At 52.5% G+C, this 13,913-nt stretch overlaps 1 protein-coding gene and 1 long non-coding RNA gene across 2 annotated transcripts; one reads left to right on the top strand and one right to left on the bottom strand.

Annotated features, from left to right (window-relative positions):
* Positions 1 to 771: 771 nt before the first annotated feature.
* On the bottom strand, positions 772 to 9,042 carry LOC116999491 (zinc finger protein 664-like). The gene is given in 5 exon segments (XM_033066253.2): positions 772 to 1,570; positions 1,573 to 2,655; positions 2,842 to 2,923; positions 8,178 to 8,255; positions 9,018 to 9,042. Coding segments are annotated over 4 exon segments (1,503 nt in total). The 5' UTR covers positions 8,244 to 8,255; positions 9,018 to 9,042; the 3' UTR covers positions 772 to 1,298.
* A 185-nt stretch (positions 9,043 to 9,227) lies between these two features.
* LOC116999498 lies at positions 9,228 to 13,067 on the top strand. Its single transcript, XR_004418575.1, has 2 exons — positions 9,228 to 9,371; positions 11,786 to 13,067. It is a non-coding gene; the product is annotated as an uncharacterized LOC116999498 (long non-coding RNA).
* Positions 13,068 to 13,913: the final 846 nt, after the last annotated feature.

Raw genomic sequence — 13,913 nt, 5'->3', positions numbered from 1 at the left:
CTGCCAGGCTCTGGAATTCCAGTTCCCAGCCAGGAAAAGATGTTCCTGCCCTTGAAGGCAAAGCTCTTCAGAAGGGGGCAAAAGCCAAGTGCAGCAAGATCTTACAGGGACATTTCACTGCCAGCCTTTGGAACTTCTCCCATGGCTGCTGGAGCTCCTGCATTGGGAATTAAATCAGAGCAGGGTCTTGGGTGGGAGCTGCCCTGGGTCAAGGGAGACCCTGAGAGAGAAACAGAGCAGGCAGACAGAGGCAGGAGAGAAAGGAAGACACCAACACAATCAGCTGAGAAGGTGTCACTGAAAACACAATGGGAGCTGACTGAAAGTGAATGGGACAGAAAGCAGGAATTGTCAAAGTTTTATTTACTAGCAAATCCATCCCAGCCAGCCAGCCCCACACAATCCCGATCCCACTGCTCCAAATTTGGATCCCACTTCTCCCAATCTCCTTCCAACCCCTTCTCACCCTGGTGGCTCTGGAGTCCTGTAAGGTTTGTGTGGGATTGAATTGTTTTGAGGAGGGAACAAGGCACTTTGAGGTTTGATTGACCCCTTCTGAGTTAAAATTGAGGTGTTTTCAGTGGGATTTGAGAGGTTTGAGATGACAGATCGATCCCTCTTGGCTTTGGTGCACAAGGAGATGGAGAAGAGACAGAAACTAAGGCTTTGGGGCAAATTTGGGAGAAAACCTCTGAATGGGGGCCCTCTAGGAAACAGATTCAAGCAGTCCCTCCTCCAGCTGGTTCAGGGAAAAATTTCCTCAGACAGAAGTGGAAAAAACCATGTTTATTTAACAGGGAAATGCCTACCTAGGACAAAATGAATAATCCTACACTGCAAAACCTCTCGCTGCTCTGAGGAGATGACAAATTCAGAAGAGTCCCTTCCGTGGGTCGCAGCCCAGCTCACCCAGGCTGTTCTCAGTCCCTCTGGCGCTGGGAAATGCCGCGGCCCAGGCCAGGTTCCAGTGGGCTCTGGCTGTGAGTTCCCGCTGCTCCTCTGGCTTTTCAGTCCAGAGTGGAACAGTTCAGAGCAAGAACAAAGGAAAAAACCACAATCCAGGGAGCTTCTGTGCCTCAGCTAGCCAGGAACTAACCAAGAGCAAAGGAGAGCTCTCTCCTGCTGCCCAGTGCAGACAGCACCGTCTGTGTGCAGGATGTGGGGGAGCAAACGCAGTCTCTGACAACAAACTGTGCACCTCTTCTTTCCCCATTCACTCCTGCAACCAGTCTTAAACCTGCAGAACTCAATATTCAACATGAACAGAACAGACAGCTGGGGATACAAGCATCATAAAGTCACCCCAAGACAGGGCCGTACCCGGTGTGGAGGCGCCGGTGTTTGATGAGGTTGGAGTTTTTCCTGAAGCCCTTCCTGTAGTCGGGGCAGAGGAAGGGCCTCTCCTCTGTGTGCATGCAATGGTGCAGGAGAGAGAAGCTGGTGGGAAACCTCTTCCCACACTTAGAACACCCTGAGGGCCTCTGCCCAGTGTGGATCCTTTGGTGGCAGATCAGGTTGGCACGGTGCTTGGAGCACTGCCCACACTCCCCCGACTCATAGGGCCGTTTTCAGCGTGGATCTGCTGGTGGTGGATCAGGTGTGAGCTCTGGCTGAAGCTCTTCCCACACTCCCCACATTCATGGGGTCTCTCCCCAGTGTGGGTTCTCTGGTGTCTGTTCAGGTGGGAGCTGCAGGTGAAGCTCTTCCCACACTCCTCACACTCGTAGGGTCTCTCCCCGGTGTGGATGCGCTGGTGTTTGGTGAGTTCAGAGTTTCGCCTGAAGCCCTTCCCGCAGTTAGGACACTCATAGGGCCTCTCCTCCGTGTGTGTCTGGTAGTGCTGGATGAGTAAAGAGCTGGTAGGAAACCTCTTCCCACACTTAGAACACTCATAGGGCCTCTCCCCAGTGTGGATCCTTTGGTGGCGGATTAGGTTGGAATGGTACCTGAAGCCCTTCCCACAGTTCCCACACTCGTATGGCCTTTCCCCAGTGTGGATGTTCTGGTGGTGGATCAGTGTGGAGCGCTCAATGAAGCTCTTTCCACATTGCTCACACCTGTAGGGCCTCTCCCCAGTGTGGGTCCTCTGGTGGCAGATCAGGTGGGAGCGATGCCTGAAACTCTTCCCACACTCCTCACACTCGTGGGGCTTTTCCCCAGTGTGGATTCGCCGGTGTTTGATGAGGTCAGAGTTTCGCCTGAAGCCCTTATTGCAGTCAGGGCAGCGGAAGGGCCTCTCATCTGTGTGCGTGCGCTGGTGCAGGAGGAGAGAGGAGCTGGTCTGAAACCTCTTACCACACTCCCCACACTCATAGGGCCTCTCCCCAGTGTGGATCCTTTGGTGGTAGATCAGGCTGGATCTCCATCTGAAGCTCATCCCACACTCCGAGCACTTGTGGGGCTTCTCCTCATCACGAAGCTGCTCATGACCCAGGTCTGAGCTCTGGCTCCATCTCCGGCTTCCTGCCTGGCCCAGGCTGGGTCTTTCCTCCTCAGATCCCTGTGATCTGCGTTTGCAGCCCCTCCTCGTGCGGGATCTCAACGGCTTTTCCTCCCCATTAGATTCCTGCCCCGTGGAGCCACTGCAAACGGCCTCTTCCATGAGGTTCTGCCACGGGGATTTGTCCTCCCTGGTCTCCGTGCTCAGCTTCATGTCTGGGGGAGGAAGGACAAGGAGAGGATGGAATTTGCCTCTGGGCCAGAGGCAAGGGCAAGGAGATCCCCCCAGCGCATCCTCGGCAGGATGGGTTCGGCAGCGGAGTTGTCCTTCAGCCGGGGGCCGTGCTGGGCTGGGACATGGAGCAGGACAGAGGGGGAAAGGGGCAGGGACTTCCTCCTCACCTGTCTGTAGCTCCCAGGCCATCTTCCTCTTCCTCACGGCCTCCTCCTCCTCCATCAGGCCAAGGCTTGGCAATGGGAAATCCTGGTTTGGGGAAAAACAAGGGATGAGCGCCTTGTGTCGGGGGTTCCTCCTGCCCAAGTCCCTCTCTAGAAGTCCCTGGGCATCTGGGGTCCATCCAAACCTCCCAAACACCAACATTCAGCCCTGAAAATGCCTCCCAGCAGTTCCTGGGAATGGTCCCTCCCCTATGGTGTTCAGGGGAGTCCCCCCTGCCCCTCTCCAGGCTGTCGAGGGTCCTGCCAATGGCAGTGCTCCCCCATCTCTGGGCTCCCCACTTTGGGGTCCTGGGGGACACAGGGCTCTGCTCCTCCAGGCTGCCTCTGCCGGCAGCCGCCACCGGGATCCTCCAGTGTCCCCCCAAGGGCCATTTTCTGCTCAGCTTTGGAATTCTGCATTCTCCAAACATTCCCCTCCCCACCCAAAAAAACCCAAAACAATGCTGAGAGGCACTGGGACTGTTGTAGGCACAACTGAGATAAAACTGGGGGCAAGGGAACCATGCTGAGGCAAATGGGATTGCCTGGGAATGATTACGAGATTGTTCAGGGCACCTGGGATATACTGGGAGTGTCTGGGACCATAGGGGTGGTGACTGGGACCTAACTGGGAGAGACTGGGAATGAACTGAGGGGAAAACCAGGATCATACTGGGGGACACTGGGAATCAGTGGGAGTGACTGGGTCTACACTGGAGGCAACTGGGCATAACTTGGACCATGCTAGGAGGGACTGGGATCATCTATGGACTGACTGGGACTATGCTGGGGGCAACTGGGATCACACTGGGAGGAACAGGGAGCAACTGGAACCATGCTCAGAAGGACTGGCATCACACTGGATCATACTGGTAGCAACTGGGACTGCACTGAGGGTGACTGGGAGAGGCTGTGAGCAGCTGAGATCAGTCTGGAAGCAGCTGAGGACAACTGGGAATGACTGGGAACATGCTGGTGGCAACTGGGATACACTGGGAGAGACTAAAACCACAGTGAGGAGAAATGGGAGCAACTGGAACCACACTGGATGATAATGGGATCAGCTGTGCCCATGTCAGAGTCATACTGGGATCCTACTGGAACTAGCTGGGATTGTACTGGGAGTGACTGGAATAGTACTGGGAATATATGAGAATGACTGGGATCATACTGCAATCAGACTGGGAGCGATGCAAAAAGTGCTGGCCATGACTAGGACCATACTGGGAGTGACTGGGAGTAACTGGGCCCACACTGGGAGTGACAGGGATTCACTCTGGACACAACTGGAACAATACTGGGAGGATCTGGGAGTGACTGGGGTCATACTGGAGATGACTAGAACCATACTGGGGGTGACTGGGTACAAGGGATCACACTGGGAGGAACTGGAACCACACAGGGAGTGACTACAGGTCCTACTGCGATCATCCTGGGAGCCACTGGGATTACAGGGAGTGGGAATGGAACCTGACTGGGGGTTACTGGGAAATACTGAGCCCCATGTTGGGAGAAAAATGTGGACACACTGGGAACAACTGGGATCAACTGGAAGGTACTGGAACCACTCAGGCTATAACAGGGATCATACTGGGAGCAACTGGGAGTATGGACAACTGACAGAAACTGGGATCAGGCTGGAGACAACTGGGAGTAACTGGTTTGGCATAAAAACTGCCAAAGAGGCCTCAAATCTGTACAAAGGGGTCTAAAATCATCCCAATGGCCCTAAGATTGTCCAAAGGGGCCTAAAATCCACCCTAATACCAATTTGGTTTTGCCTAACATCAGTCAAAGACCCTAAAATCTACTCTCTACCCACAGGGTTTGGTCAAAAACCAGCCAAATGTGGTTAAAATCCAATTAAAGCTTCTAAAATTGCCCAAAATGTTTTAAACACCCGCACAAAATGGTCCAAAATGACCCATTAATCTCCCAAATTGCTGTAAAATCCACCCTGAAAGATCCTGGTTTTGCGTAAAATCACCCAAAGGGACCTAAAACACACCCAAATGACCCTGGAACCCATCCAAAGTGACCTAAAATCACCCTAGAAGGGCTTGGTTAGACCTACAATTACCCAAATGGGCCTAAATCACCAAAAAAAAAAGAGGCCTAAAATCACCAAGGCAGGCTTAAGGTCCTCCCATATGGACATAAAATCATCCAAGGGGACCTAAAATCCAGCCTAAAAGTGCCCAGTTTGGCCTGAAATCACCCAAACGAGCCTAAAGTCTTTTGCATCGAGACTGAGACCAAAACCAGCACCAGAACCAGCAACAGCACCGAGACTGAGACGGAAATCAGAATGGAGACTGAGACCAAGACTGGGAACAGAACCAACATCAGAACTGAGACCTGAACCGCTCCAGAACTGAACTAGGACTGGGACCGAGACCAAAAGCAGCCCCAGAACTGGCACTGGGACCAAGACTGACACCAGCACCAACACTGGGACCAGCACCAGAAGAGCTCCAGGACTGCTTTGGGACCGGGACCAGCACCGGGAGGACTGAGACTGAGAGTGGCACCGGAACCTGCACCAAGACTGGCACCAGCACCAGAACTGAGACTGAGATTGGCACTGGGAGCACTCCAGGACCAACACCAGCACTGGTACCAGCACTGGGACTGGAACTGCTCTGAGACTGAGACCCAAGACCAAGACTGAGACGGAAACCAGAACCAGCACTGGCATCGAGACTGGCACCGCTATAGGACCAAGAATGAGAGCGAGACCAGAACCGCTCTGGGATTGAGATTCAGACCGGGACAGGAATCAGCACCAGGAGTGCTCCAGGACTGCTCCAAGACTGAGACTGAGACTGAGACTGGGACGGAGACTGAGACTGGGACCAGGACAGAGACCGACACCGGGAGCACTCTGGGACCTTCACGTTCACTCCAGGGAGTTTTGGCTGCACCCCCACACGGGACTGGGCAGGACTGGGAGGGATCCCTGGGTGGGGTGGGACGCCCTCGGTTTGCATCGTTCTGGTGCAGCTATCCCGGCCCATGTGATCCCAGTTTGTACAATCCAGTCTGCATGGCCCTGATCCATCTGGTCCCAGTCTGTGTAGTCCCAGCCCCCATGATCCCAAATCCTGGGGTATCAAAGTTCCCCAAATCCCAAATCCTGGGGTCAAAAACCCCCTAATCCCAAATTCTCTGGTCAAAACCCCCAAATCCCAAACTCTGGGATGTCAACCACTCCCCAAATCCCATATTCTGGGGTCAAAAACCCCCAAATGCCCAACTTTAAAATCAAACCTCCCCCATCCCAAAACTCTGGGGTCAAACCCACCAGACCCAAATTCCCCCCAAAACCACTCCAGCTCTGGGGGGCACAGCAGGTTTCATCTGGGATTTATTTGGGGTGGGAGCAGCTCCATGTGCAATGTCTGCAGAGAGACCCTGGGTACAACGCTGGGAAAAACCCCAAAAACCCCTGGGGAACCCCAAAAACCCCTGGGGACTGTCACTGTAAGAGCAGGAATGGCAGATCAGCAGCAGCACCGCCTTCCTCTGGGGCAGAAGCAGCACATTATTATGTTCATCTTTATCATTAATTCTTTCTCTTCTTGTTTATCTTTGAGAAAGCTTCCAGCCTGGGAAAGTCCGAGTTGGAACTTCCCCTGAGCTTTCAACAGTGCCCACACATTTTGGGTTTTTTCCCAAAATTTGGGGATTTTTTTCCACCAAAATTTGGGGTATTTTTCCCCAAAATTCCATTTTTTTCCTCATAATCCCAGTATTTTCCCCCAAATTTGTGTCCCACCATGGGCTTGTTGTAAAGGTGAAGCTTTGGGGTTATTCCCAGTTTAATTTGGGAGTGATCCCAGGTGATTTTGGGTGGATTTCCAGCCGGATTTTGGGTTTTTTCCTCAGGAATTCGGGTTTTTTCCCCAAAATTTGGGGATTTTTTCCCAAGATCCCAGTATTTTCCCCCAGAATTTCTCACTCATCATGAGCTCGTCACAGAAGGGGAACCTTTGGGATGTTCCTGGCTGAATTTTCGGGATATTTGAGGCTGCATTTTGGTTTTTCCCAAGATTTGGTTTTTTTCCCACAATTTCAGGGCTTTTTCCCCAAATTTCAACTTTTTTCCCAAAACTCTGATATTTTACCTCAGATCTATGTCTCACCATGGGCTTGTCATAAAAGGGAAACCTTTGGGATGTTCCTGGTTGAATTTTGGGGATATTTGAGACTGTATTTGGTTTTTCTCAAGAATTCAGGATTTTCCTCAGAATTTCAGGATTTTTCTACAAAATGTCAGATTTTTCCCCCAAATTCTGGTATTTTTCCCAAAATTTGTGTCTCACCATGGCTTGCTGAAGAAGGGGAAGCTTTGGGGTTATTCCCAGCTTGATTTGAGAGTGATCCCAGGAGATTTTGGGCTTTTTTCTCAGGAATTCAGGGGCTTTTCCCCAATTTTCAGGTTATTTTCTCCAAAACTTTTTTCCCCAATCCCTGGTATTTTGCCCCAGATTCTGTCTCAGAGGGACTTCTTCAGCTCTGGGGGCACAGGGACAGCATGGTGACACTGGGGACACAGAGGGACAGCACGGTGACATTGGGGACAGCACAGGGACAGCACGGTGACACTGCGGACAGCCAGGGACAGCATGGTGACACTGGGGACACAGAGGGACTTCTTCCACTCTGGGGGACAGGGACAGCACAGTAACAGTGGGGGACAGTGGAGGACAGCACGGTGACATTGGGGACAGCACAGGGACAGTGGAGACAGGTGACACTGGGGACAAAGACGGACCTCTTCAGCTCTGGGGACAGCTCAGTGACATTGGGGACAGCACAGAGACAATGGGAACACACAAGGACAGCACGGTGACAGTGGGGACACAGAGGGATTTCTTCAGCTCTGGGGGACACACAGGGACAGCACGGTGACACTGAAGACATGGGGACATTGGAGACAGCACAGGGACAATGGGGACAGGTGACATTGGGGACACAGAAGGACCTCTTCAGCTCTGGTGGCAGCTTGGTGACACTGGGAACAGCACAGAGACAATGGGGACATTGGAGAGAGCACAGGGACATTGGGGACAGGTGACAATGGGGACAAGGTGGGAATGGCCACAGGGACTGCTTTGGCTCTGGGGACACACGGGACAATGACAGGGACAAGGAAACGATGGGAACAAGGTGAGGGCACAGGGACAGCTCTGGGGACAGGGACAAGGACAGGTGACAGTGGGGACAGGGACAGTTCTAGCTCTGGGGACACACAGACAGGTGACAGTGGGGACAGAACCCCAGCCTCCCTCACCGACCTTGATTTTCTCGTTGGGGTTGTTGATGTCGATGCTGTGCCGGGGGGGAGGGTCCTGCACTGCCATGGCCGGGACCCTCTGTGGGGACAGGGGGGTTTAGGGGGGGCTGGGACCCCTTTACCCCCTGGGACCTCCAAATCCACCCCAGACCCACCTGAGACCCCCCTATACCCCAAATCCCCCATACCCACCTCAGAACACTCCAGAGCCCCCCAGTTCCTCTCACAACCCCCCAAAATCTCAGATCCTCCCTAAAAACTCTCCAGACCCCAAAGTCCACCTCAGACCCCCCATTTCCCCTCAATCCCCCCAAAACCCCCAAATCCCCCATGTCTCGTCAGACCCACCTCAAAGCCCCCTTTTCCATTTCCTATTTACCCCCAGTTCCCTCCAAAGCCCCCCGAACCCCCCAAAATGTTCCCAAGCCCCCCCCCCCCCGTCCCCACAATTCCCCTCAGACCCTCCTCAGACCTATTTCCCCCAAAATCCACCTCAGACACCGCAAAAACTCCTGAACCCCCCCCAGCTCCGCACAAATCTGCCCCGGACCCACCTCAGATCACTCAATTCCCCTCATACCCACCTCAAACCCTCCCAATTCCTCCTCAAACATCACTCAACGCCCCCAAATCCATCCCACACCCACCTCAGACCCCTCAATCCCCCTCAGATCTCTCCCTAAACCCCCCCATTTCCCCTCGGACTCACCAGAGCTCCCTCTTCAGCCGCCCCAAATGCCCCTCAGACCCCTCAATTCCCCTCAGACCCCTCAATTCCCCTCAGATTCCCCCCCAGATTCCCCCCTCTCCCTCCGGCCCTGCCTCAGCGGCTCTCACTCACGATCTTCCGCCGCCGCGTGCGCGAGGGCAGGCACCGCCTCCCAGCCAATAGCAGCCCGCCGCTCCCCGAATCAACCAATCACCGCGCTGCACATTCCCAAACCAACTAATCAGCGTGCGTCTCCCCTGAGTAACACCCGCCTCCCGCACGCCGCTGCAGCCAATCAGAGGCCAGGCGGAAGTAGCGCCCTCTGACCCCGGGGCCGGGCATGGAAAGGGCGCCCCCTTCCCCACCACCCGCACCCCCTCCCCCGCCGCCCCCCGGGACCCCCGGGAACCTCCCGGGCTCGGGCGGGTGCTGAGGGAGGCGCTGCAGAGAGCGGGGCAGGCGCTGCGAGAGGCCGTGCAGGGACAGGTGGGGGAGGGGCGGGGTCTTCGGGGAGGGGCAGGTTGGGGTGGGGTCTTAAGGGGTGCCGAGGGGATTGGGGGAGGGGTCTTGGGTGATCCTGGGGATTTTGGGAGGCCTGGGGGTCCTAAGAGGGGTTTGGGGGAGGGGTCCTGGGGGAGTTTTTGGGGGGATCTGGAGGGGCTTTGGGGAGGGGTCTGGGGGACTCTGGGTGTCTTAAAAGGGGTCTTGGGAGGGGGTCCAGGGTGGGGTCCTGGGGGTGTCTGGGGTGGGCTTTGAGGAGGGGTCCTGGGGGGTTTTGGAATTTTGGGAGGGGTTTGGGGGGGCTTTGGGGAAGGGTCGTGGCGGGTTTTGGGAGGAGCCGGGAACTGGGGGTCTTAAGGAGAGTCCTGGAGGGGATCTGGGGGTTTTGGGAGGGGGCTGGGAGTCCTAAGAGGGATCTGGTTTTGCGGGGGGATCCTGGGTGGGTTCGTGGGGGGTTTTGGGGGATCCTAAAGGGGTTTTGTGGGGTCCTGGAGGGGTTTTGGGGTTCCTGGGGGGGGGGTCCCAGGGGAGATTTGGGGTTCCTGGAGGGGTCCCAGCCCCACCCTAAATAGTCGGGGGGTTTGCGGGGGGGGGAGGGGTCACAGCAGGGGGTCCCCCCTCATTTTTGGGTGGGAGGGTCTCCCATCCCTGGAAGTGACTCCTGTTCCACCAGCCGGTGCCGCCCCTGATCCAGGATGGGCCCCAGTGACTCTGGGGGGATTTGGGGTTCTGAGGGAATTTTTGGGGAACTTTATTGCGTTTGGAGGGGATTTTGGTGGGGGAGGGGGTTAGGGAGATTCTGGGATTTTGAGGGAATTTTTGTGAGGTTTTACTGGGTTTGGGGGGATTTTTGGGGGAATTTGTGGAGATTTTGGGGGGATTTTTGGGAGATTTGGGGATTTTCAGGGAATTTTTGGGGTACTTTTTTGTTTTTGGGGGGTGTTTTGGGGTGATTTTGGGGAGAATTTGGGGTTCTGAGCGAATTTGGGGGGAGTGGGGCGATTTTGGGTTTTTGAGGGAATTTTGAGGGGATTTTATTTGGTTTGGGGGGATTTTGGGGGGATTTTTGGGTTTTGTGGGATTTTGGGGTGGTTTTGAGGATGATTTTGGGGTTTTGTTGGAATTTTTTGGGGGTTTTTTTGAAGATTTTGGGATTTTGGGGGGGTTTGGGGGGACTTTTTTGGATTTTAGGGGGATTTGGTTTGTTTTTTTGGGTTTTTTTGGGTTTGTTTTTTTTTTTTGGTTCTTTTTGGGGATTTTGTTCTCCTAATCCAGGGTGGCCCCCTGTGAGTTTGGGGGGATTTTGGGGGGGTCTGGGGGGGCTCCAGGGGTATCCCCAGGAGTGGGGAAAGGCTCAGAGGCACCAGAATTGGTTTAAAACCCCCAAAAATCGCAATAAAACTATACAAAACCCTAATGGAACCATGCAAAATCCCAATTAAACCACACAAAATCCTAATTTAACGATAAAAATCCCAATAAAACCATGCAAAATCTCAATTAAAATGCCCTAAAAATCCCATAAAACCATACAAAATCTAAATTAAACTGCACGAAATCCCAATTAAACCACATGAAACCGCAATAAAACCATACAAAATCCCAATTAAATCATACGAAATCCCGATTAAACCATATAAAATCCCAATAAAATAGTGCAAAATCCCAATAAAACCATGCAAAGTCTCAATTAAAATGCCCTAAAAACCCCATAAAACCATGCAAAATCCAAATTAAACTGCACAAAATCCCAATAAAACCATATAAAGTCCCAATTAAACCATATAAAATCCCAGTTAAACTGTACAACATCTCAATCTCCCTAAAATCCCCCTCAAGAACTCCCTGAAAACCCCAAAATCCCCCCAAAATCTCCGCAAACCCCCAAAACTCCCCCAAATCCCCCCAAACTCCAAATCCCCCCCCGCCGCTGGTGTGGGCTGCTGGCTGTGTCCATGACCGGGGCTCTGCTGGGACCCCCCCGGCCCCAGTTGGGTCTGGGGGCTCTGCTGGACACAGCCCGGGCCAGGGGCTACACCTGGCACAGGGAGATGTGCTCAGGTGGGTCTGGGGGGGGTCAGATGTGACAGCTCCAATTCAAGAAGATGGTGGGTCTTTTGTTAGACAGTTGGCTCAACGAATTGAGCTTTGCACCTTGGGAAACTTTCTAACATAGGTTTTTGGGTGTTGGTCTTTTTAACGGTAATACTAATAGTCATACCCTGCATACTTTGCTGTGAGGGATGAATGATGGACAAAACTATAAAAGAAGTTTTTATTATATCAGAGAGAGAGAGGTGGGGAACGGATGCATAATAGTAAGTCTTTTAACCCGGTTTTTGAAACTTTACAAGAGATGGATTCTATCAGATCTTTAAGGTTTTTATAAATATCTCCAGGTATTTTGGACATCTTGTGTCCATGTTCCCCAAGGCTCTTACCTGATGTTCCACAGCAGGCAATATGGTCGGATCTCCGTCCTGATCGAGCCAGCGACGAGGGTAGAAATCCAATATCCAAATTCCAAATGCAAATTCCTACAAGAGCTAGAGTCCCAGGATCCCGCTTCTTTCAGCAGTGCTTAAAAAATTACCTCGGGGCTTTCCGACAAGTCACACAGTTATCTGGCGAGTTATCTGCCTCACATTACGGGCACCCATTTGTCGGGTTTTGCCCTTTTCCAACCCAGAGATGGGGAAACTGAGAGGCGTTTTAAAAAACTTTTATTCTATTTTCAGTCTCATATGAAGGGTGAGACAATACAGATATTATAATTCACGCCATCACAATCAGAAGCAACAATTTCCTGATTACAATCCATTATAAGGATTTCTTGCCCTATCAGTGTTTGTCACATCATGCCGTAAAATGCTTTAAAGCCAATCATCTAAAATCACCCCTCATGGGTTCTACTACAATGCATCTCTCATAGTTCTATTTCTCCAGACTATTTAGTCTAATTTACGAGGCCATCTTATAAAACATTTTTCTAACTCCATTTCTCTTGCAACAACATCTATCCTATTCCATGGCATTTCTAAGTCAGCATTTCTTATCTCCAGGTTTGCATACTGATGCACACTGTGTGAGCCTTCTGTCAGGCCCTGAGAACTCCCTACAAATCCATTTCCCACAAATATGGAAGCAGCAAGCGCAGGGAGAATCTGGGCTGGGGATCAGTGCTCAGCAGAGCTCCAGTGAAAGCCAGCGGGGCTGGGAGCTCTGCAGCTGGGCCTGCCCTGGGCTGCTGCGGCCCAGGGCCCAAAGGCTGGAGCTGCAGCCTTGCTCCTGTGGCAACAACAGGAGCCTGGTGCAGGCCCACGGCCCCTGCACGGCCCCAGCAGGAGGGAGGGCTCTGAGGCCCAGGGCTGCTGGCAGCATGGGTTGCTGTGGCCAGCTGGGGGCCTCTGAACAATGGCCAAAGCCTTGTGCTCTCTGCAGCTGGCCAAGGGCAGCAGCAGGGCTCAAGGCTTCGTGTGGCACAGGCAGCCCCAGCTGGGGAGCCCTCAGGCCCCCGTGGCACAGGCGGCCTCAGCACCGGCTCCGGCAATTGGGATAAGGATTGGGAATATATGAATGGGACAGGAAATATGGAAATAGCAATAGTTGAGAGAATATGGGATGGGGATTAAGAAGATGGCACTGGGATTGGAAATAGGAATATGGGAATGGGACAGGGAATGTGGAACTGCAAACATGGGCTTGGAAGAAGGTCCAAGAACGAGAACAGGAAGAGGAATATGGGACTGGGAATATGGGAACGGCAAGTCACACTCCTTCAAATGTCTTCCCCCAATCTCTATGGTCTCTCTACCTCCCTTCCACTATCCCCTTTTTTCATCCACAAAATAAGTCAAACTTCTTTCAAAATTTCCCCGAATCGTATTACCCTTTTTTCATGTTCCCTCCAATTCCTAGCCCCCTTTCCCCTCCATGGTCTCCCTCCCACAGCCATGCTTCTCCCTACCTTTGCTACGCAGCTGCCAATCCCTTTTCCCAAAGTTCCTTTTTAATACAAAGCGGGGGATGACACGAGGTGAGAAAGAAAGGAAAGTTTTCTAAGGTAACAACCTTTTTTCTTCAAAATTAATGATTTTTATTTGGAGTTCCAACAGGTACACCATCCGCATTCTACCTGGTACAGGCTCAATCACAGTTAACCATATTGTTAACAGCCACCAGAGTGGCCAGTCCATTCTGCAGAATCCCTCTCCTGACTCAGTTTGCTGACAAGCTATGCCAAGAAAACCTCATCTCCTTTCCTGCCAGCTCCAAGATGCTTCAAAAAATCTCTTCAGACACTGGGGACTCAGGAGATGGCTTGCATTTTGAAAATTGTTTTATCAATGCTTTTGATTGTTTTTGTCATTTTGTGTTCATTTAGTTGTGTTGTGGGCTGGGGGAGGTTTAGAAATTTTTCCCATTATTATGTTAAGCTAGCCGGGGTGGCTCCCCTTTTAGCCGTTTAAAGTGCTCAAGACAAAAGGATGGTTGGGCGGGCCCTGATTTCCTTGATTGCCGAAAGTG

This window comes from Catharus ustulatus, chromosome 8, assembly GCF_009819885.2.
Source record: "Catharus ustulatus isolate bCatUst1 chromosome 8, bCatUst1.pri.v2, whole genome shotgun sequence".
NCBI lineage: Eukaryota > Metazoa > Chordata > Aves > Passeriformes > Turdidae > Catharus > Catharus ustulatus.
Note: the sequence above shows the minus strand (reverse complement) of the source record. Positions and strands in the feature narration are given on the sequence as shown.